This window comes from Rhodotorula toruloides, assembly GCF_000320785.1.
Source record: "Rhodotorula toruloides NP11 unplaced genomic scaffold Scaffold29, whole genome shotgun sequence".
Taxonomy (NCBI): domain Eukaryota; kingdom Fungi; phylum Basidiomycota; class Microbotryomycetes; order Sporidiobolales; family Sporidiobolaceae; genus Rhodotorula; species Rhodotorula toruloides.
Window position 1 is genome coordinate 160,527 of NW_015622989.1, and position 21,011 is coordinate 181,537.

General features: G+C 62.4%; 7 protein-coding genes across 7 annotated transcripts; 5 read left to right on the forward strand and 2 right to left on the reverse strand.

Annotated features, from left to right (window-relative positions):
- Positions 1 to 531: 531 nt before the first annotated feature.
- Positions 532 to 2,922, reverse strand: RHTO_04530 (cohesin complex subunit SCC1; the record flags this gene model as incomplete). The annotated part of the gene is made up of 5 exons (XM_016418196.1): positions 532 to 672; positions 779 to 1,609; positions 1,670 to 1,857; positions 1,921 to 2,438; positions 2,504 to 2,922. The coding sequence occupies 5 exons, from the start codon at positions 2,920 to 2,922 to the stop codon at positions 532 to 534; spliced, it is 2,097 nt and encodes a 698-aa protein (XP_016270457.1).
- Positions 2,923 to 5,415: 2,493 nt separating this feature from the next.
- Positions 5,416 to 6,881, forward strand: RHTO_04531 (uncharacterized protein; the record flags this gene model as incomplete). The annotated part of the gene is made up of 4 exons (XM_016418197.1): positions 5,416 to 5,766; positions 5,913 to 6,167; positions 6,230 to 6,568; positions 6,639 to 6,881. The coding sequence occupies 4 exons, from the start codon at positions 5,416 to 5,418 to the stop codon at positions 6,879 to 6,881; spliced, it is 1,188 nt and encodes a 395-aa protein (XP_016270458.1).
- A 700-nt stretch (positions 6,882 to 7,581) lies between these two features.
- On the forward strand, positions 7,582 to 8,679 carry RHTO_04532 (uncharacterized protein; the record flags this gene model as incomplete). Its single annotated transcript, XM_016418198.1, has 4 exons — positions 7,582 to 7,669; positions 7,814 to 8,065; positions 8,127 to 8,465; positions 8,543 to 8,679. The coding sequence occupies 4 exons, from the start codon at positions 7,582 to 7,584 to the stop codon at positions 8,677 to 8,679; spliced, it is 816 nt and encodes a 271-aa protein (XP_016270459.1).
- A 641-nt stretch (positions 8,680 to 9,320) lies between these two features.
- Positions 9,321 to 11,190, forward strand: RHTO_04533 (STE24 endopeptidase; the record flags this gene model as incomplete). Its single annotated transcript, XM_016418199.1, has 5 exons — positions 9,321 to 9,598; positions 9,634 to 10,065; positions 10,122 to 10,280; positions 10,339 to 10,537; positions 10,594 to 11,190. 5 exons carry the CDS (start codon positions 9,321 to 9,323, stop codon positions 11,188 to 11,190), a joined length of 1,665 nt encoding a protein of 554 aa, XP_016270460.1.
- Positions 11,191 to 11,321: 131 nt separating this feature from the next.
- Positions 11,322 to 14,315, reverse strand: RHTO_04534 (uncharacterized protein; the record flags this gene model as incomplete). The annotated part of the gene is made up of 1 exon (XM_016418200.1): positions 11,322 to 14,315. The coding sequence occupies one exon, from the start codon at positions 14,313 to 14,315 to the stop codon at positions 11,322 to 11,324; it is 2,994 nt and encodes a 997-aa protein (XP_016270461.1).
- A 1,149-nt stretch (positions 14,316 to 15,464) lies between these two features.
- On the forward strand, positions 15,465 to 17,230 carry RHTO_04535 (20S proteasome subunit alpha 3; the record flags this gene model as incomplete). Its single annotated transcript, XM_016418201.1, has 7 exons — positions 15,465 to 15,493; positions 15,673 to 15,731; positions 16,054 to 16,375; positions 16,440 to 16,515; positions 16,581 to 16,923; positions 17,018 to 17,098; positions 17,169 to 17,230. 7 exons carry the CDS (start codon positions 15,465 to 15,467, stop codon positions 17,228 to 17,230), a joined length of 972 nt encoding a protein of 323 aa, XP_016270462.1.
- A 515-nt stretch (positions 17,231 to 17,745) lies between these two features.
- Positions 17,746 to 20,370, forward strand: RHTO_04536 (expansin family protein; the record flags this gene model as incomplete). Its single annotated transcript, XM_016418202.1, has 14 exons — positions 17,746 to 18,100; positions 18,269 to 18,274; positions 18,388 to 18,466; positions 18,530 to 18,640; positions 18,705 to 19,054; positions 19,129 to 19,188; positions 19,252 to 19,314; positions 19,401 to 19,460; positions 19,521 to 19,679; positions 19,754 to 19,925; positions 20,008 to 20,041; positions 20,166 to 20,206; positions 20,289 to 20,301; positions 20,359 to 20,370. The coding sequence occupies 14 exons, from the start codon at positions 17,746 to 17,748 to the stop codon at positions 20,368 to 20,370; spliced, it is 1,515 nt and encodes a 504-aa protein (XP_016270463.1).
- Between the last annotated feature and the right edge of the window lie 641 nt (positions 20,371 to 21,011).

The window sequence follows — 21,011 nt, forward strand, 5'->3', positions numbered from 1 at the left end:
GGGTCTCTTGTTGACTGTGTCACTGCTGGAGAAGCTGCCGGATGTCGAGGATGCGAAGTTCTCCTCCTCCCGCTTCATCAGGAGATGAGCTTCGCGTCACGTCGCGCGAGCGGAGAGGAGACGACGGCGGAGAATGCTGGGCGTCCTGTGACTACCCTGCAAGCCAGCGAGCGTCCAGCGAAGTCCAGCGATGCGATCGGGGACGAAAGCAGCGAGAGCGGAGTGAGAGAGAAGAGGCGGAGGAGACGAGAGAAGGACAACCCGGTGAGAAGTTGCTGCGCCACTCGCCGGGCACCCTTCCAAGTGTCCTGCAGGGCTCTAGTGAGGCGCCGCTGGTCCTACAGGCAGTGAGGCGACAGCTGGGAATGAGAGGAAAGCGATTCGAGCAAACGCAAAGGACCGTGACGACTGACTATACATTTCAGGCTAATGACAGGACAGAGAGAACGTGAGGAAGGGCATACAAGAACTCGCGGTAGCTGGGCAGTAAGGTACAGAACATGAGAAGCGCTCCTCGAGGTGTCCGACCGTCTAGACGGCAATCTCCTGCAGCTTGTCCGTGGCGCGGACCTCGATGTTGCCGTAGGCTGAGGGTTGGTTGAGCTTGACAACGTCGGCGGAGCCGAGGACAAGGAGCTCGAAGAAGAAGGAGGCGGCGGCGCGGCGAGAGGCCTGAGAGGGATTGGGAATTTGTCAGTAACACTTCAAGGGTATGGCAGGCAGGCAAGCAGAAACACATGGTAGCTCCCCCAACTACGGCCCATGAAGCGAGACTCACCTTCTCCGCGACCTTCTCGAACTCGACAGGCTGCTCGGGGTCCTCGCCAACCTGGTCCTTAAGCACCCTGACTGCTTTCCTCGTGTTCTTGCTCTGCAGACTGATGCTGCCGCTCTTCTGCGTCACGCTGTCGGCGCCCGCAGCGAGAGCCTCCGTCTCCGTTCCGAGCGACTGGCTGACGCCGGCCTGGCTCTGCGACTGCGAGGGCGTCGCGGTCCCGGCCAACGAGGCGGCAACGCCCGCCGAAACGTCGTCAAAGACGGCGAGAGGGCCTTCAGAGTGGTACGTCGGCAGCTCGTCCTTTGCGAGAGCCGAGAGAACCGATTGTGCGGGAGTCGCCAGGCCGTCAACGGTGCCCTCGCGACCCTTGTCCGTCCGCTGCTTCTTCTTGGCGGGCGTAGCGAGCGGGTCCTGCCCGTCGTTCGCGGCGGGAAAGTCAAGGTCGAGCTGGAAGTCGCCGTGCTCAAACCCGCCCAAGTCGTTCGCCTCTCCACCGCCAAAGTCCCGGTTGAGGTGGTCGAGGTCGGCGTCGAACCCGTCGAGACCAGCGGCGGCGCGGAGGTGCGAGAGGTTCGAGACGACACTCATCGCCCGACGACCCTGCTCGACGTCACGGTCCTTGACTCGCTCGCGGCCTTCGAGACGGATCTGTTCTCGCCGCGTCGGCATCTTGAAGAGGTCCTGGAGTTCGGGTGCGAGGAGCCCGGGAGGCGCAAAGAGCTCGTAAGCCGTTGCGTTCTTCGATGTCTTCGGGAGGGGCTTGGGGAGGAGGGCAGAGGTCGGAGCATTGAGAAGGGCGAGGTGGAGGCGAGAGGCGGGGAGGTACTCGGGCTGTAGAGCGAACACTGAAGTCAGTTGACGCATGGGAAGCGAAGCAGGAATACGACTCACATCCTTGAACCGGTCCTTGCCCTCGAGCCTGCCAGCCTGCCACTCGAGCTCGATGACCTTGTCGACGGCAAGCTGCCTCTGCCTCTTCTTCGGTGGCTGCTTCTCGTTCTGGCGGGCTGCAACTTCGGCAGCAGCGCGAGGCGTGAGCTGCAGGGAATCTTCGCCAGCAATCGAGGGCGCCGTGGGAGCTGCGCGACGAAATGCGTCAGTGCGAGGAGCCAACAAGAGAGATCTCGTGCTGTTCCACTCACTCTTCTCGCGCTGCTCGTCGAATCCTCCGCCAAAGTCGTTGTTGAAGTCGGGCGCATCAAAGCCCAGCTCGAAGCCGGCGTCGAATCCGCCAAGGTCACCCTCGTTCATCTGCATGTCGCCCTCGGCGTCCTTGTTGAACGACAAGTCGAAGGGGCCGATCGAGCCACGCTCAGACGCATGCGCGACCGAGTCCCTCCGTCCTTGTTCGACCGAGACGTCGTCCTCGTCCCGCTCTTCGCCGTCCTCTCCGCGCGCCCGCTTCGTCCCGCGCTTCTCGCCACTCGGTCCAGCGATCGCATTCAGCTCATCGTCGCCGAAGAGCTGAAACTCGGGGTCGAAGCCCATGTCGTCGATACCGCCAAAGTCGAGGCCGAGATCGTCGCCGCCAAAGTCGAGCGCGCCTCCGTACGCGCCAAAGTCCTCGTCGAGCGTGATGTCGCGGATGTCGGCAGTCGTGTTTTTCGCCTTGCCCTTGCCCTTGTCTTTCGCGGCGGCGGCAAGATGCTTCTCGAGGGACCTGCATTGTAAGGTGTATTAGTTTCGCCGCAGAGAGAAACGGTGAAGCGATCAAGTCAGGCGCACCATTCGTTGTCCGCGAACTCGAGTGCGAGCAAGTCCTCCAAGTCGCCTCCCTCCCTCCGCATATTAATATCTCCCCTCTTCCCGTGCGCATCGTCGGCTCCCGCAGTGCCATCCTCAGGCAAGTCGACTGCGGCCCGTCCCTCGTTCTGGAACGCCTTGCGGACCTTGTTGAGCGTCTCCTGCGCATCGTCGAGGAGGTACCGCGTCTTCTTGGCGTAGATGCGGGCGATACCGAGCAACAGTTGGCCCGAAAGACGGAGCGCCATAGGCAAGAGTTCCTGGCCGAGGATGGACTGGACGGACTTTGGAATCGAGGTCGAGCTGAGAGTCGACTTGGAGAGCTTGGTCGTCAGGTGCGACGCCATCCAGACTTGCGCGAGCGCGCCGCGCTTGGTGAGGAGGTCCGAGTTGAAGAACATGGTGGCTGGAAGGGGGTGTTTCGAATCGAGGGGGAGGTGAGGTGATTATGCTAGGGAGGAGTTGCGATCAGGTGAACTCAAGGCGATGTCTGCGTAAGTCGAAAGAGGTCAGTCACGGCTCTTCGGCAGTTCATGCATGCGCTGATGGTCTTCCTCGCTCCGCAAAGCCATAGCAGCGCGAGGCAGCCGTCCCTTCGAGATGTCAACGCGACGAACGCGTCCTCCAAGTCAAGCCTCACGAGCTTGGAGGCCCGCCGCATGTACACGCCTAGTGTCCTCAGCCATGCTCAAGTCCCGCCTGCGCGCGTTCGCCCGTTCGAAAGCCGTCTCCAGGCGACAACTTCGCCAGCAAGAGCGCGAGAGAGGAGGGCGTGACAAGGGCAACAAACTCACCGAGAAGCCTGACGACCACCTGCAGTGCCCTTAGGTCGAGTTGCTACTCTTTCTGTGCCAGTCCCACGGTTTCAGTGGCAGCGTCGAGGCGACAAGGGTGGACTGCCGGTTCGCGAGGCGGGGAGAGGGTGTATGCGTCGCTCGTTCGCGCGCGGGCGGGTAGACGCTGGTTCGCGAGGCGTGTACGGTATCCAAGCGAGTAAGCGAGCGAGTTTGAACGGTCACAGCGGGTGTGTGAGGGAGAGGGAGGGGTGTGACGATGGTTCGCGGAAGAGATGGCGGGTTGAGGACGAACGAACACCTCGTCACGGCTGGATGGGCTTGCTGGACTGCTAGGACTGCTTGTTGGACTGGACTGCACAGCTATAGGCCAGCGCAAGCGGCGTCAATCGCGTCTCCCCGACTCCTCCTCATCGTCTCGCTGACCTCGTCGACACGCTCTCACTCGCACGGCGATGGGACGGTTCGCGAGGTCGGCAAGTCGAGGCCAGTGGGCCTGTGGAAGGGCGGGACGAGCCGCCTAGGACGCTCCGCGCGACGAATTAGCATCTCCTCCCTCCTCCTGAACACTGGCTCGCTCGCTCGCCAGCCAATCTCGACAGCGATCTGGTTCAACAACGACTTTCTCGACTGCTATGCTCGCTGCCTGAGCGACCACGGGCAGACAAAAGGCAGCGCATCCCGCTCAGGCCCTGCCTGTCGCCTTTGTCTCCTTGAGACGCAGTCTCCTGCTCCTGCTCGTCCGCCGCTTGCTGTACAGACTGCTCAACATCGATGCTATCAGGTCTATCGGCCTCGTTATCTGCTGGGCACGGCGACCTCGCTCGGTAGCCCAACGGTCGTGGCACTTCTCGCAGCGTCTTCGCCTGACGCTGTCTTCTCGCAAGAAGAGGGTGCATCCCTTCTTTCAGACCGACCTTGCGAAGCAGCAGACTCAGCATCTCTTCCTCCTTCCCTTCACTCTTGCTCGACGACAGACTCGCCTCCTCGACGCCTTCCTCCTCGCCCCTTCAGAAGACGGGCTCGACCTGCTCACACTTCGGACCGCTTCTTCCGCCGCCCAAGCTTCTCTTTCGTCGGCTCTCGGCGACAAGCAGAGCCAGTCTGGGCCGTCGCGTCGTTCTCGCCAAACACCGTGCGTCCTTCTCCTCCTCGAGGGAAGCAACGCATCGACACGGGGTGCATGGCGGTGATCCGGCTCGATTCGCGCTGCGAAAATGGCATTATCCATTTAGGAGCCTGGCGCGGAGATGGACTTGCGAAGACGTCGCAGCGGTCGGAATGCTGGGGTTTGTTGTGTCGAGGTGAAGCGCGTCGAGGGCGTGATGTGAGGGCGAAGGACGCGTTCGACGCCTGCTGGCGGGCTTGCAGGCCCAGCAGACGTCCCACGACGCCGTTACGAGACCTGTAGCAGCAGGACTGACCCCCTTCGTGTGATGTTTGGCCAAACAGCGCGTCCGCCTCATCGTCCCCTGCCACTACTATTTTGCTACGATCTGCGCTCTGCCGGCTGTCTCGTCCGGACCGCGGCCCTTTTCTCGGTGTCGAATCGCGCACGACGACGATTCCTCCACAGAAGCTCTCGACAAACAACACGAGGAGGACGAACGAGCTCCTCGTCGCCGCTGATCCTGCTCGAGTGGAGGTCCGGCTGATGCCCAGATCGTCGTATGCGTTCTATGAGTGGCGCTGCATCGCAACAGCGGGCAAAGCATCGTCGCTGGTTGACGGATGATGCCTGCAGAGGCGTCCTTGGGAAGGTCGAGCGCAGATGCGATCTCGTCGCCCATCTCTTTCCCCAGACCGCATGCGGGCTCAGCTAGCGCGCTCTCTCTATGCCGCATTGTCTGCTCGGCGTCGTACGAGACGCCTTTAGACGACGGCACGTTGGGCAGCGGCGGCGGAGCGAACCTGCGAGTTGGGCATGGCTATGTACTGCGCCCCTCGAGCGCGACCAGCTCCGCCAGCGCACGAGCGCTGTTCTAGGTCCTGCGGCGGACAACCTCGATGCGAGAAAAGAATCATCTCTTGCCGTCGAGCGTTGAGTGAACGCGTCTACTCGACCGTTTGGTCCACATTCCGCGACGAAACCTTGCGCAAATGCTGCCCGCAAGGCTCTTTGTCCAGGGCGGCCGTACGAGCTCTGGGATTCTCGGCAGATCGAGCCCGCCGTCCGAATCGTTGTCGCTTTCCGCGCTCCTTCACCTTTCTCCTTCCCTCTCTTCACCTCTCTTCCCTCGTCGCTCGTTCCTCACAGGCTCCGCGCCTCAGTCTTCCTCGTCGCTCGTTCCTTGCAGCCTCGGCTTCATTTGCCTCCCCCCCCAGTCACTCGTTTCCACGCCGCGGTACCGTTCACATCAAACATGCCGTCCTTCAAGTCCTGCCTTGCGTCCCTCGCCCTCGTCGCGCTCGCCTTCGCGCCCGTCAACGCCTCGAAGGCCACTTCTGCCGGTACGTACGCCTTTCGATCGCTTCTGCGCGCGAGTTGGCAGCCATCAAGGAGACGCGTCGGCTCGAGGCTCCCGTTGCGACGAGCCGTCCCCTGCGCCGTGCCGGCCGTGTAACTCGTCGCTGACGACCCTGTCTCCTTTCTACAGGCATCGTCGCCCGCGACCAGCACGCTGAGCTCTCGGTCAAGTCGTCGGCTGCCGTCGCCCGCCGCAACGCTGCCGCCAAGGCCCTCAAGAAGCGTGCTGGCCGCACCACCTTTGCCGGCCGCAAGACCGCTGCCAAGGGCAAGTCGGCGTCGAGCAACGCCGCCCCCGTCTCGAAGACGGACCCGTACGCGGCCAACTCGGCCTTCCTCAACACGAAGGCCGCCCTCGCCGCTGCCAAGATCCGCTGCGGCACCAGTGCGTTCCTCGAGACCTTGCCTGCCGTGGGACCTCAAGCTGACGACTCGCTGTCCTCGCAGACGCCATCTGCCGCGCCAAGGGCCCGGCTGCTCCCGCCAACGGCGACTCGTTCTGCATTGCCGGCTCGTGCACCTTCCGCTGCAACGACGGCTACGCGCCCGGCGGTACCGACGGCACCCAGTGCGTTCCCTCGCAGACCCAGTGCGGCGGCACCACCTGCGACGTTCCCCAATTCGGCTACGCCACCTGCAACGCCGACGGCACCTGCAACATCGGCTGCGCTGCCGGCTACCAGCGCTACTCGACCAACGCCGCCCAGACCGGCCCCTACTACTGCTTCGCGACCCAGTCGGACGCCGCCAACTGCGGCACTCCCGGAAACGCCTGCCCTCCCTCGTGTACGTCTCGACCTGCTTTGGAACCCTTCTCCCTCGTACAGCGAACTGACGCTTCTCCAAACACGCGCAGACAACGGCATCGGTGACGCCGTCTGCAAGTTCGGCACTTGCCGCGTCTCGTGCCCTGCCGGCTACGCCCTCCGCAAGGCCCAGTCGTCGACCAACCCGTACTACTGCTACAACGGCCAGTCGTCGCTCGGCCCCGCCTAAGCGGCTCCCTTCTCCTCGTCGACCCTCGAGCCGCCGCATCGCGACTCGTCGGTCAGAACGGACAAGGATCTCTCTTCTCCCGCCCTTTCCCCCGTCTTTATGATACCTGCACCTAGTTCTCTTGACACCTTCGACATTTCTGTATTTACCCGCACCCTCCTCGGTTCACCTTAGACTACGACCCGCAACAACGACCTTACTCATAACGTCCTCGTCGCGCGTGCTGTAGTGCTTTTCCTCCTGCAAGTGACGCTCTCCTTGCGAAAGACACTCGCTCCTGCGCCATCTTGTCGATCCAGGCGAGTTTGGCGCGCGTCGTCCGTTCTTGCGAAGGTCCCCGCGCATGCGTTCGTAGAGTGTGCGCTCGCTCTCGTCGCTTTCGTGCTTCGCAGGCTGTGTTAACGAGAGCCAAACCTTTGCGTGCGAGCCGGAGTCACAGCAAAACAAAGCTCGCGATACGCGACCGGAATGTGAGGACGCCCTCGCGAGAACCCGCCGCTCCTCCTCCTTCCTCCCCTTCACTTCGCTCTCTTGTCAAGACCCGCTGGATTCGACGCTGCTGTGCTCCTCGTCTCTGCTCGCAGACCGCCTGACCCGCTAGACAGCTCGACCCGCCGCCGCTGCCCTTCCCGCCTGCTCACGCTCCCGTCTCTGCACCTTGTTCCCGTCCCACCCTCGTCGTTCGTTTGCACAGGCCCTCTGCCGCGTCCTACACACCCTTTGCACGTCGCTCGTTCACAGTAGCTTGCGCTACATCTGTTCTTGACCCATCCCTCCCACTCCTCCCCGCTCCTCCGAGGAACATGCCTTCTCTCAAGGCTTGCCTCGCGTCTCTCGCGCTCGTTGCGCTTGCCTTTGTCCCTATCAACGCGTCAGTGGCCTCTCCAGTCGGTAAGTCTGCCTGAGGCGCGTCGTCTCCAGACGAGGCTTCATCGAAGTCTCGTCGCGTCTCGTCTTGTCACGGACGGGTGCGGTCAGCGACGATGGGCTGTGGGACGCTGTTGGATGGGCACTGACTTCGGCCTTTTCGCGCAGACCTCGTTGCACGCGGACAGCACGCTAAACGAGCCATCAAGTCTTCCGCTGCTGTTGCTCGTCGTCGGGCTGCGGCAAAGGCGCTCAAGAAGCGTGCTCGTGCTGGCCGGACAACGATGGGCCATCGCACAGGTCCCAAAGGCGGCGCCGGCGGCGCAGGTCCCGTCTCACTGACCAACCCTTACTCGCCCGATTCTCCGTTCCTCAACACCAAGGCCGCCCTCGCCGCTGCCAAGATTCGCTGCGGTGCCAGTGCGTTCCTCTTGCGTTCAGCATCATCTTCCTAGACGCGCTGACCCTCTCTCCCGCGCAGACGCCATCTCTCGCTCGAAAGGCCCAGCTCCGCCCGCCGATGCCAACTCGTTCTGCATCAATGGCTCCTGCACCTTCCGCTGCAACGCGGGCTTCGCTCCTGGCGGTGCAGATGGCACGCAGTGTGTCCCCTCGTCAACAACCTGCGGCGCCAACACATGCACCGTCCCTCAATTCGGCTACGCAACGTGCAACGTCGACGGGACCTGCAACATCGGTTGCGCGGCTGGCTACACCCGCTTTTCGCAGAACGCCGACGGGAGCGGTCCCTACGCCTGCTTCGCCGTTGGCGATGATCCCGCCAATTGCGGTATGCCTGGAAACGTCTGCCCGCCTTCGTGTGCGTGCTCCTCCTCCTCCTTGAGCGCGGTTGGAGAGGGAAGCGATCTCGTTACTGACTGTACATCTCTGCCATAGACAACGGTATCGGCAAGCCTGTGTGCAGGAATGGTACATGCCGGGTCCACTGCCCGCACGGCTACGCTCTTCGCCGGGCAAAGTCCGTCAACTCGCCCTTCTACTGCTACAATGGACCAGCCTCATTGAGGCCGTGAGTCTGAGCGGTCGAGACGGTCGAGGGCGACACTCGCATCCTCTGAGCAGTCTGTGTCTTCCTTCCCCCCCTCACGTCCTGAAGTACCGTCTCTGCGTAATCCCCTTCTTCGCCTTTCGCGGACAATGCCAGCGCGCTTGGGCCCCATTCCTCCTAGACTACGACTCGCAACGATGCCTCACTTCAGGACACTCGCTGCGGCGCCGTAGGTGGCAGTCTCTGCAAGCGCCCTTCCATGCCTTCTCTCGCGCAGTGTGAACTGATGAGAGGACTCTGCAAGCAGTACTGGCTGCAGAGTGGAGACCGATCCCTCCCCCTTCGACCGCGCTCAGCACTCAGCTCGATCTGATCCATTCTTCCGCCTCCGTCTTAGCTCGCTAGAACCGCTGGTACCCCAGGCATAACCGCTCGTAAGCTTCACCGCGAGATAGAAGTGGCGCCAGCAGCGAGTTCAGCGAGAAGAGGACTTGGCAGCAAGAAAGGCGTCCACGCCCAACAGATGCTACTTCAGCGCGCGAGCACGCCCCTGCCGAATCACGCAGGTCGCCCGACAGGAAAGACAGCCCGACGAAAGCCTTGCCGAGGTCTCGTTCCGCTTCATCGGTTCGCGAAGGAAGAGGGAGCAAGAAGCGTGTCCACGCCATGCGGGCGTTCGTCAAGTCAGAAGCGCACTCGAAAGAGCAGCAGAAGCACATTGCGATCCAGCAAGTCCCTCCTAGAGGCGGAGTGAGACGGACGAGGTCATCCCTCGACTTCGCCCTTCGCCTCATCCTCGTCCGGCATCACACTGCCCCGCCTGCTCTGGAGATGAGCTCCCTGTTATACACGCTGCGAGACAAGCTCGCCGACCCCGCCATCCCTTGGCGCAGCGTCATCCTCGCGGTTGTCGTGTCGGTCGAGTTGTGGGAGAGTTGGGTCGCGTGAGTCGCCGCAGTGCGCCGTTCGGACGGCACAGACAAGCTGACGAGACTCTCTGCAGCGGCCGCCAGCTACCTTACCTCTCCCCGATTCTTCACCCTCGCATCCCCTCCGTCCTCGCACCCTACCTCCCCTCCGACTCGCAAGAAACCTACCAGAAATCGCAAGCCTACGCCCGCGACAAGCTTAACTTTGCCTCAGTATTGAGCTTTGTCGACGTGCTTGAGACCCTCGTCCTTTTGGGCGGAACTGCGGCGCCTGTCCTCGCCTATCTCGGCTTCAACGCTGGCGGGTCCGGATGGTCGCTCCTCAAGGGCTTGTGGGATGTGTCGGAGAGGCTGCCATTCGCGAGGCGCGGCGAGATCTGGCACAGCTGCGCCTTCCTCGTGTTGACGACGGTCATCTCGACTGTCCTGTCCATCCCGAAGGAGTACTACCGCAACTTTGTCCTTGAAGAGAAGCATGGCTTGTCAGTCTGCCTCTCTCCCATCGCACAAGCATAATCTGACCCAGTGCATGCCGCAGCAACAAGATGACCCGCTCAATTTTCGTCAAGGACCAGGTCAAAGGCCTCGCGGTCTCGCTTGTTATTACTACGCCTCTCGTCGCTGGAATCATCAAGATCATTCACTGGGCTGGGCAGGACGCCATCTTGCGCATCGTCGCCTGGGCAATCGTCTTCATGTGCGCGCTCTTCCCTCCCGGCCCTTCCCGACCACAAGGCTGATTCCGCCCATCGCAGCTTCGTCTTTCAGATCTTCATGCTCGTCGTGTACCCCTACGCCATCATGCCCCTCTTCAACAAGTTTACGCCGCTTCCGACTGATTCGCCGTTCTGCGCGCCGATCAAGGAGCTCGCCGACAAGCTCAGCTTCTCGCTCAGCAAGATTTGGGTCATCGACGGCTCGATCCGCAGCTCGCACAGCAACGCCTTCTTCATGGTGCGTCGCGAGCTGTGCTTCTTGATCGAAACGCATTCAGATCTCGAGTCCTGCAGGGCGTGCCGGGTCTGCCGAAGCACATCGTTCTCTACGACACGCTGCTCGAGCGCTCGAGTCCTGCCGAGGTCGAGGCGATTCTCGCGCACGAGCTCGGTCACTGGAAGGGCATGCACATCGTCTACCTCCTCTTCACCTCGCTCGTCCAGGTCGCCTTCTCCCTCGCAACCTTCACCCTCTTCCTCACGAACCGCCCTCTCCTCTCAGCCTTCGGGTTCCACTCGTACACTCCCGCCTACTCGACTGAAGCGCTTCCGGAAAAGTTCACGCACCTCCTTCCGCCTTCGAGCGGGCCGACCATTCTCGCCCTCATGCTCGCCTCGATGCTCTTCTCTCCTCTCTCCTCCGTCCTCAAGTTCGTCTCGAACTTCATCTCCCGCCAACTCGAGTACGACGCCGACGCCTTCGCCGCGAAACTCGGCGACTCGTATGCCAAGAACCTCAAGAAGGGACTCGTCTCGATTCACGAGAAGAACCTGGCGCTCTACGACGTCGACCCGCTCTACTCGGCATACAACTACACGCACCCGACGCTCGTCGAACGTCTCGGTGCGCTCGACGCCAAGCTTGGCGCGAAGGCGGGCAAGGCGGAGTGAGGGGCGCTGAGCGCTGATAGACGGACACTGCTTTTGCTCTCTCGCATGTTGAGTGCTGTACCATGGCGCATCGCAATGCACGTGTGGATAACAATTCCAGGGCGTGAGGCAGTCCACTACAGGTCCAAAAGTCACTCGGCATCGTCAAAGATGCCCGACCTCCTCTTCAGGGCATCGAACAAACCGCTCGCACCGCCCTTCTCTTCGCCTTCCTCCTTCTCGCCATCGTTGCGCTGCAGAGCGCCCCCCTGACTCGGCCTCCTCAGCATCGCCGACAGCCTCCTCGGGTCGCTCGACAACGGCCGCGCCGCTTTCTCCTCGTCATCGTGCGTCAAGCTGCTGTGCGAGTCGCCTGAGGCTGGACCCGATGGCAGCGAGCCCGATTGAGACCTCGAGCGGTTCAGGATGAGCATGCTCAGCCGGCGGTTCGTGACGATGGCCTCCGAGTCGTCCGAGTCCGACTCGTTGTCAGACACGAGACCCTTGTTACCGAGCGGACGGCGGTAGGTCGTGGTTGAGGGCGCAGCAGTCGCGGAACGACCGAGCCTGCCGCCGGACGAGGTGGTTTTGTCGGAAAAGGCGGAGCGAGCCGAGTCGCGCGAAGGAGTCTTGCGGTGCGAGGGAGCGGAGGACGGCTCGCGAGCCTGGATGCTCTTGACTGCTGCGCGGACCTTGTTCGGGTGCTGCAACGGGGCGATCGGCGCAGGGTCGGCAAAGGCGGCATCGAAAGCGAGCGACTCGCGCGACTTGGCCTTCGAGATGGGCTTAAGGTCCTGTCGACTGGGAATCTTGCGAACCTCCTTCAGCGCCTGAGTGGGCAGTTCTGCGTAGGCGGAGACAGGGCGAGCCCGACTGCTCGAACCAGGAGTAGCTTCACGGCGGCGACCCATGTCCTTGGTCGGCGAAACGGACGAACTGCGAGGAATCGACTCGCGTGAAGGCATGTTGCGAGCCTGCAACTCGGCGGCGGACGAAATGAGCTGTCCCGGACGAACATCGGTGTTCGAGCGAACCGGCGTCGAGCGCTGAGACTGCTTCGTCGGCGTGGCACTCCTCGACGACGTCGTAGTTCCGCCGCGCTTCTTGGAAGCTTGCTGCTCGGCTTCGTCAGCGGTGTCGACGATCGCGCCGTAGACATCGAGCGAAAAGGCCGAGTCGTGTTTCGTCTCGCGAGACTGACGAGCAGACGGGAAGACCGGCTGCGGCTGCATCTGACTCGTCGGCTCGGGCGCGAACGGGTCGTGATGACGAGGCGGGCGGACGAGCTGCGGCGCCACCGGTTGGCGGAAAGGCGTGCGAGCGGGAGGTTCCGTCAAAAGTGCCTTGGTCGGCGAGACCTGCTTGTGCATCTGAGGGATAGGAGGGAGAGGCGGACGAGGAGAGCCGTGAGGCTGAGGGGGCGGGGGCGAGGCGTACGAGAAGAGGAGGTTGTTGCCCTTCTCTGGCGTCTCGGGAGGAGCTGGGCGGACGAGCGTCGAAGCGGTCTTCTTTGGCGAGACTTGGAGGCGAGAAGGCGCGGCGGGAAGGTCGACGGCGAATGAGGAAGGCTTGGCGGGTGCTGGTGCGGCAAAAGAGGCGAAGGGAGTGTCGGCAGTCGGACCTTGACGAGCGTAGTAGCGCTCGCGAGCGTCGCCCTCAGGGTAGCGAGGCGGTTCGCGAGGCGGGAAGATGTCTGCGTCCTTGATCTCGCCCTTTGCGTACCGTCGAGCAAGTTCCCCGTCGCCGACCCGTCCCGCAGCGAGGAAAGCATCGTAATCGACGTCGTGCTTCTCGTGCGCAAAGTCGTCCTCGTCCTCGTCTTCCATGTGAACGCCCATGTAAGCGCCCGCTGCGCCGAACGACTGGTGACTCTGCGCCGACTCTTCCGGCGTGGGCGAGTAGACCGACGGAGAAGGGCAAGCGTCTGGTAAGCGCCCTCCCATGCCGAAGCGACCGAAGATGCGGTCGCTCAGACGACTGCTAACGGAGTTTGTACTCCTGCCGCTGACGTTGCGCGCAAGTCCGCTCTGGCGGTTCGAGCGAGCGCCTGTTCCCCATGCGCCAGCAGCGAGGAACCCACCGTTCGTTGTGGGTCCTTGAGGTGCGACGGCGCCTCGAGCGGTCCAGCGAGGGAAGTCTTGCGTCGAAGACGAGCGAGAAGGCGGGACGAAAGGTTGTTCGGGCGTCGAGGCGTGCGAGATGGAGAGGAAGGGGACGGCGACGTCCGGATGGGAGGCGAGAGGGTCGTGCTTGTTGGCCGACGACGGAGCGAAGAAGTTGCTCCACCTCGAACCACCGCCTCGAACCGCGTCGCCTTCGCCGCCCTCGACCGAAGGAAGCGTGAACCGCTTCTCGTCGTACTCGTCCATCACATCGCGGTACTTCTCACCGCCGACCAGCCCGCCCGTCTCCTCCGTGTCGTCGTCGTAGCCGGACCTCCTACTCCTCCAACTGCCCCCTCGTCCGCCCCACCAGCCCATCCCTCCAACGCCCTCCGAGAGAGGCGTCTGCGATCCCTTCCGGTTACCTCCCCACCACTTGCCGTACGAGCAACCGAGTACGAGGAAGATAAGCGCGAGGGGGACGATGATGAAGGCGGGGATAAGGTAGGTCATCTTGAAGGAGTGGCCGGAAGAGGAGGAGGCGAGTGCGCCGGCGGAGGGACTGGCATAGCGCGAGACGGTCGCGTATTTGTTGACGGACGAGTCAGCGACGGACGAGACGGAAGACGGAGCGGCAGTCGTCGAGGAAGAGGAAGACGAGCGGGTTGTCGAGGAGGAGGAGGAGGCCGGCGGGGTAGTCGTGCTCGATGCGCTCGACTGCGTCGTCGTCGAGATTGTCGCAGGTGTCCATGCGCGTGTCGTCGTAGTCGTAGAAGGGGTCCAAGCCTGCCAAGCGCTCGTAGTGGTCTCCTCCGCACTCCAAGCCGGCGTCATGCTCGTACTCCACGCCGCCTGCGCCGTGCTCGTCTCGGGCGTCCAAGCCGCCTCTGCACTCGTCGTAGCCGTCGCAGCCCATGTACCAGCCGCCGCAGACGAGCTAGTCGCCGCCGTCTCGCCTGCCCAGGCTGCTGCACTCGTCGTCGCTGCGGCGATTCCGCCTGCGGGCGTCCATGGCGTGTACAGCCCGTTGTCGTAGGTCGCCATGGCTGACGAGCTGACGCGGTATGCTGCAACAGAGGAGGGAGGTCAGCTTGAGAAGGCGGACCGTGGAGAGGAGCGGAGGTCGACGTACAGCTGCTTGGGCGGTGTGGGAAGGAAGAGAAGGCTAGCTGGTGGACTAAGGGTGTGTGCAAGCGCTCAAGGCGGCAAAGAAGCGCCGAAGTGGTGAGGAGGATGGAAGGAAAGGCGAAAGTTGAGTGAAGGATCCACTTCCGCTCGACGCCGGGCCCGGAACCAGCCCTCGTCACTCGGCAACGGCGCTCTTCGTCGCTGATTTGCAACTTGCACTGTCGAGTGGATCAAGGAACGTCTCGGGCGGTGGACATTTTTCGAGCCGCACGAGCCCCGAAGTCAGCGATGACTTGTCCGCCGTCTTCGTCTTGCCGCTTGTCGTATGCAGTCGCTCTACAGATGCAATTCAGCTGTGCAATCTGCAGAGATTGACCCTCTTGCTTGGTGATCAGTCGCTAGACCCGCTCAACTGGCGCCGCAAGTGACGGCGTCGAGGCGAAGTCGAGGCGGAGCGACAGGACTACTGGTGGGCAAGTCCTGCGGAGCTATCGACAGGGAGTGAGGGACTGGAGGCGTGTGAGAGCTCAGGCAGGGACCGATAGACGTCGAACGGTTGTGAACTTTGACGTTGCAAGCCCGAGACGGTGTCGAGGAGAGCCTGCCTGTCCTGCATCGATCACGGTGAGGGTCGCCACAAGCGCCGCCATGGAGCGTTCTCCGCCTCCTTCTGAGAGCGCGAACCCTTCTACTTCGCTCGGTTTTGTCGTCTACCTCAAGTCCAGCACCTGCACCGAGAGATGGCAAGCCCCGCTCCGACCCAGCGATACCGCCGCGGCCGCCTCGCATAGTCACACAGTCTTCGCTCAGGGTAGATCCCAAGCCCTTCAGCGCCGCGAGAAGGTGAGAGGGAGCGAAGCGAACCGGGCGACGAAGAGCAGGTCAAGAAGCGCGAGCAGGACGTGCGGCGATGCTGGGAGAGCATAGCAAGTTCAGTAAGGCTGTGAGAGCACATTCATCAGCCCAGCAACCAATTCAAGCGCAGCGAGTGTCACTTCGCATCCCAACCTCCGTCTCGCTGACGAGTTGCCAGGTCGAGCAGCACCTCTTCACCTCAAACTCAGCATGGGAAGCCGCCGATACGACAGCAGGACGTGCGTACTCTTCTCCTACCCACCAACCACTCCAGCAAGCCCAGCAGCGCACGACAACACTCTCATCGCACCTCCCTCCTTCCCCCGCTGACGACTCGTCTCTCTCGTCCTCCCTTCCCACCGTCCGGCTGGACCTGTTCGACTCTTGGATGCTGCGACGGATTTGCCTGAGCGGATAGGACCATCTTCTCGCCCGAGGGACGGCTGTACCAGGTCGAGTATGCGCTCGAGAGTATCAGTGAGTTCTCGCCTTTCGCTCGCTCGACGGGCACGGCTGGGAACAGTCAAGGATGCAGGAGGAATGACATGTGGTGCGCGGGCTGGGCTAAGTGATGAGAGGCGAGGTGGAGGAGTTGGTGACGACGGCTGGACGGGGTGCGATGAGGACGGGGAACCATTCACGAGGCGTGGCAGACTGCTACGAGGCTTTCGAGTGGACCGCGATGCTCTCTGCAGGCAGCCATGGCAATCGAGCGGTCTGGCCGACCTGGGACCACACCACGTCCCGCTTACGACTCCCTCAAACCGCTCGCTCACCCTCCCCTCGTCTCGCCCCGCAGGCCACGCCGGCACAGTAGTGGGCATCCTCGCCCCCGGACCCTCCGCCAAACCCTTCACCGCCTCGTCCGACTCGACCGACGCGATGGCAGTGGACGACACTCCCTCGTCTTCCACTCCCTCTTCCTCCTTCGAGCCGAAAGAGAAAGAGAAGGAGAAGAGCGAGGCGACGAGGAAGAAGGAGGAGGAAGCGAGGGTCGAGAGGGAGAAGAAGTACCCCCTTCCGCACAAGGCGGGAATCGTGCTGGCGGCCGAGAAGAAGGTCACGAGCAAGTTGTTGGAGAAGGAGAAGGGCAGTAGCGAGAAGTTGTTCCTCATCAACGGGTGCGCGACACACTCCTTTCCTACTACTCTAGCAACGAGGTACTGATGTGTTGGAGCGCGGCAGGAACGTCATCTCGGGCGTGGCGGGCTACAACGCCGATGCCAACTCGCTCGTCTCGTACGCGCGCAACGTCGCCCAGGTGCGCTCACCGTGTCCCTCACAAGCCCTCCTATCGCACTCGCCCACGCCCGTCCATGCGCACAGAACCACCTCGCGGCGTACAACGAAGACATGCCCGTCGAGCAACTCGTCCAACGCCTATGCGACCTCAAGCAAGGCTACACGCAATACGGCGGACTCCGTCCCTTTGGCGTCTCGTTCCTCTTTGCAGGACACGACCCGCACCACTCGTTCCAGCTTTACGCGAGCGACCCGTCGGGAAACTATTCAGGGTGGAAGGCGACGTGTGTTGGGGCGAATAATGCCACGGCGCAGAGTTTGTTGAGGCAGGATTATAGGGACGATGTCGGGATTGAGGAGGCGGTTGGGCTTGCGTTGAAGGTGTTGAGCAAGACGATGGATTCGACCAGCTTGGATTCCGAGAAGAGTGCGTCTCGCGCGGTCCCTTTCGTTTCTCCTCTCCCTTCCTCTTCCTCGCCTCAGCGAGGAGAAGCTGATGCGGTGTGAACACGGTCGCACAGTCGAGCTCGCGACGCTCACGATCGACGAATCCTCCGGCCTGCCCTTTGCCAAAATCTACAAGCCGCACGAAATCGACGCCGGTACGTTCGCCCTCTCTATCCTCTCCTCCCTCCTCTTCTCTGAGACGAGACTGACGGGTCGTGCACGCAGCGCTTGAGAAAGAGGGATTGGCGAAGAAGCCTGAGGGAGAGACGACGCAGGCGATTCCCTAGGCGTCGTCATATGCCAGCAATGACAAGAACGAGGGTGTTGATGTACGTTTGCTCTTCCGCGCAACGGCGGGAGGGAGACGAGAGGAGGAGAGAGAATCGCTCGTGTGATGCCAAGTCCATCCCGTCTCGTTTCGATTTGCTTGGCTCGACTCTTTCGCTCGAAGTGACGGACTCCGGTTTCAGCGCTACCACACACTGATAAGCGAGCTCTCTCAAGAGGAAAGGCGAACGAAGTGCGTTGCAGCGGGCTGCCCGGGCCAGAGAGGATAGGAGTTGGGAGGAGGACCTTGCCTTCGTCCGCCGCCCTATTTGCGGCTTCTCTGCCGTGCCCTTGATTGCAGTATTGCGTGTTGCCTGAATGGGCTGAATTCGGTGATGGTAAGAAGGGGTGAGCCCTTGTTTGTCGTCGCGAGAGAGAAGAGGTTGCGCGTCCGCCGTGCGTCCGTCTCGCCTCTGTGGGCTGGACTAGCTGACGGGAGTGTGTGTAGAGTGAGTCTGCAGTGTTAGAGAGTCTAATGAGGCAGGCTACGCGCGTGAGAAGCGAGCCAGAGGGTCACTCAACTTTGGAGTGTGCCCGCGTGCTGTCGCTCCGCTCGCGCCTCTCCTGCTCTCCTCTTTCGCCCACTCACCCTCGTCGCTCCTTCTCCTTCTCTCGCCTGCTAACTGGTTCTCGCTTGCTGGACTCACTGTCTCCAACCCACACTCGTTTGCACCCCCCCCCGCCCGCCATGAAGTCGCTCTCGCTCGCCGCCGCAGCAGTCCTCGCTTCGACCGCCGCTCACGCCTCCTCCCTCCACGACGGACACCGCGTAGAACGCTCACTCGCCATCCACCGCCGTGGTGCTGCAAAGCTCAACCGCAGGGTCAAGCGTGCGTCTGCCCTTTCACTTCAGAGGACGAGGGGAGGGGCGCGTCGAGGACGCGTTGGAGGGAGTGACCGAGGGAGTAGTTGGAATGTTTGGCACGCAGGACGAAGGGGCTGACTCTCTTTCTCTCTGCTGGCTGTGCGTGCGTGCGTGTGCGTGTTGGACTGAGCAGGCGCCGGTACGTTCGCTCTCGACGTCGCTGAGAAGGCCCGCCCTTCTCGAGGCGGACCTTCTCGGAAAGTCCGCTCTCCCACGCTGACCCTCTTCCGTCTTCTCGCCGCGTACGAACAGACTCGTCTTCGTCGACTGAGACGACCGCCATCTGGTGGGCCGAGGATGGATGGCAGGGCGCTTGCGGCGTCGCGACCGAGTGCGTTCCGCTCCTCCTTTTCCTCGCGAGACTCGCAAGCTGACCAGGATGGCGAGCGCACAGCAACGCCGCGATGCAGGTGGGTCTTCCCCTCTCTGTCTACTCGGACCCGTCTGCCAAGTCGGCGCTCTGCGGAACCACCGCCTACGCTACCAACCCCGCCAACGGTCAGAGGTGCGCTCCCTCCTCCTCCTCGCTCCCCTCCTTCTCTCCGTACTGACGAACGAAACGTGAGCAGCGTCACCGTGACCGTCGTCGACGGCTCGGACCGCACCGACTTCACCACCTTCTCCAAGGCCGCCTACTCGGCTCTCGGCGGAAACCTCGACACGGGAATGTTGCCCATCGTCCTCTCGCTCTCCAAGGACGCCGCTGCCGCCGCTAAGAAGGTTGCCGTCGTCAACGTCGCGAGCTCGGCTACGAGCGTCGTCGCCGCTGCCTCGGCCCAGCCGGAGAAGACCTCTGCCCCGGCTGTCCCCGCCTCGACCGTTGTCGCCCAGCAGCAGAAGTCGTCCGACAAGGTCACCCAGGCTCCCACCTCGACTGTCGACGCCGTCGCCTCGTCCGCCGCCGCCAAGAAGGCTTACGGTGCGTTCGCGCGTTTCGCCCCTTCCCCTCCCGAACGGAGACTGACGATTCAAGGCATGGCGTTGTGAATGCAGAGTCCCAGCAGGCTCAGGTTCTCGCTGCTTCCCAGGCTTCCGCCGACGCCGCTGCCGCCGGTTCGTCCCCTTTCCTCTTTTCCTTCGCTCGTCTCCGAACTGACGGGTTTGCGTGGGAAATAGCCGCCTCGTCCAAGGCTGCTGCTGACGCCGCTGCGTCTTCTTCTGCTGCTGCCGCCGCTGCTGGTGCGTCTTGCCTTCCTTCCGTCGCTCACTTCTTTCCTCGCTAGAGAAAGAAGCGCTGATTCGAAGTAAGGGCGATGTCACTACAGCTTCGTCCAAGGCCGCTGCCGATGCCGCTGCTTCTTCCTCCGCCGCCGCCGCTGCTGCCGGTCCGTCCCCTCCTTTCGGGTCCTCCCCCTCCCTCCATGCTGACTTCCACTCCCGCGCAGCTTCGTCCAAGGCCGCCGCCGACGCAGCCGCCTCTTCTTCTTCCGCCGCCGCTGCCGCCGCTGCCAAGGCCACTCAGGACGCGAACCCCAACAAGGGCGGAAACGGCGGTGGAAACGGCGGAAAGGTCTTTTCGGGTGGAATCGCCACGTTCTTCTACCGTGCGTGCCTTCCCCCTTCCTCCCAAACTCGGACAAGACCAGCGCTGACGATGCACGTGGTTGGGATCGGACAGAGAACGGAGTGGCAGGCAACTGCGGCGCCGTCAACCCCGACTCGGCACTCATCGTCGCACTCCCGACGGCCACTTACGCCAACGGCGCACACTGCGGTCAGACTGTTACCATCACCCGTGTCGACACGGGTAACTCGATCCAGGCCAAGGTGGCGGATTCGTGCCCGACTTGGTGGGTTTCCGCTTCGCTTCGCTTCTTCGAGCGTTTTTTCGAGCTGGGACGTGCGCTGACGTCCTATTTAACTACATCGCAGTGATAATTCGTCCTGCCTCGACTTGAGCACGGCTGTGCGCGTCTTCCCCTTGATCTGGCGTTCCGGGGAGGTCCGGACGGCCTTGGGCGTCGAGAACCGGACCTCTCCCGCGCGTTTCGTCTACAGGTTACTGACGATGAGGGCGTGTGCGTACGCAGGCTTTCAAGGCTCTTGGCGGAACTGACGCTATGGGTGTCTTGTGAGTCGGCGAGGTTCTCGACTTGAAGACGAGGAGAAGATTGCTGACTTCGCTTCCGTCTGTCTCCGTCCCCGCCTCACAGCGACATCACCTGGGTACGTCCTGCTCTCCTCGCTCGTACTGAGAACGCAGCTGACACGCTCGTCGCGCAGCACTTCAACTAAGCGCCTCGCGCTCTCCAAGATCCCCTCCCTCCTCGTCGATACCCCTCTCCCTACACTTCTCCTTCACACATTCAGACTCCCTTACAACGACTTGCCTTTCCTTTCCTTCTTTCCGCGCCGCGCGAGCGATTCCTCACCTCGTTGGTACACATCCCTCTGCTGCGCGCCCTCTCTCTTGAAACCCCTCCTTTCTTCCTCCTTCCTCTTTGTTGCGTTTTTCCCGTCTTCGAGCTGGCTCAATTGCAGATACCCCTCTCTCTTCACCGTTCTTGCGACGTCGCGAGGTGCGAGGAGGAGGACAAGGTTGGCTTGCTCGCTCGCTTGCTGCTTTTGCGACGAGCCTTGCTCGTTCTTGAACGAAGCTATATTGCATGCGCACGTTGCTACAACCCGAGAGCGAACAGAAGACGATCCCATTCACCCCGGGCGCCTTGTCCTGGCTTCGTGCTCGTTTGGCGGCGGAGGGAAAGGGGGAAAGGTTGAAGGGAATGAAAGAAGACGAGCGAAAGCGAGTAGTTTGGGTTTGCTGGCTCGTGAGCCTGCGAACGCCGCTTTGCGGACTCAAGGACCGCGGCAGCCCAACCGAACCAGCGACGAGCAGTGCGAGGAGCGCGGCGCGGGACCCAAACAGCTTGTCGTAA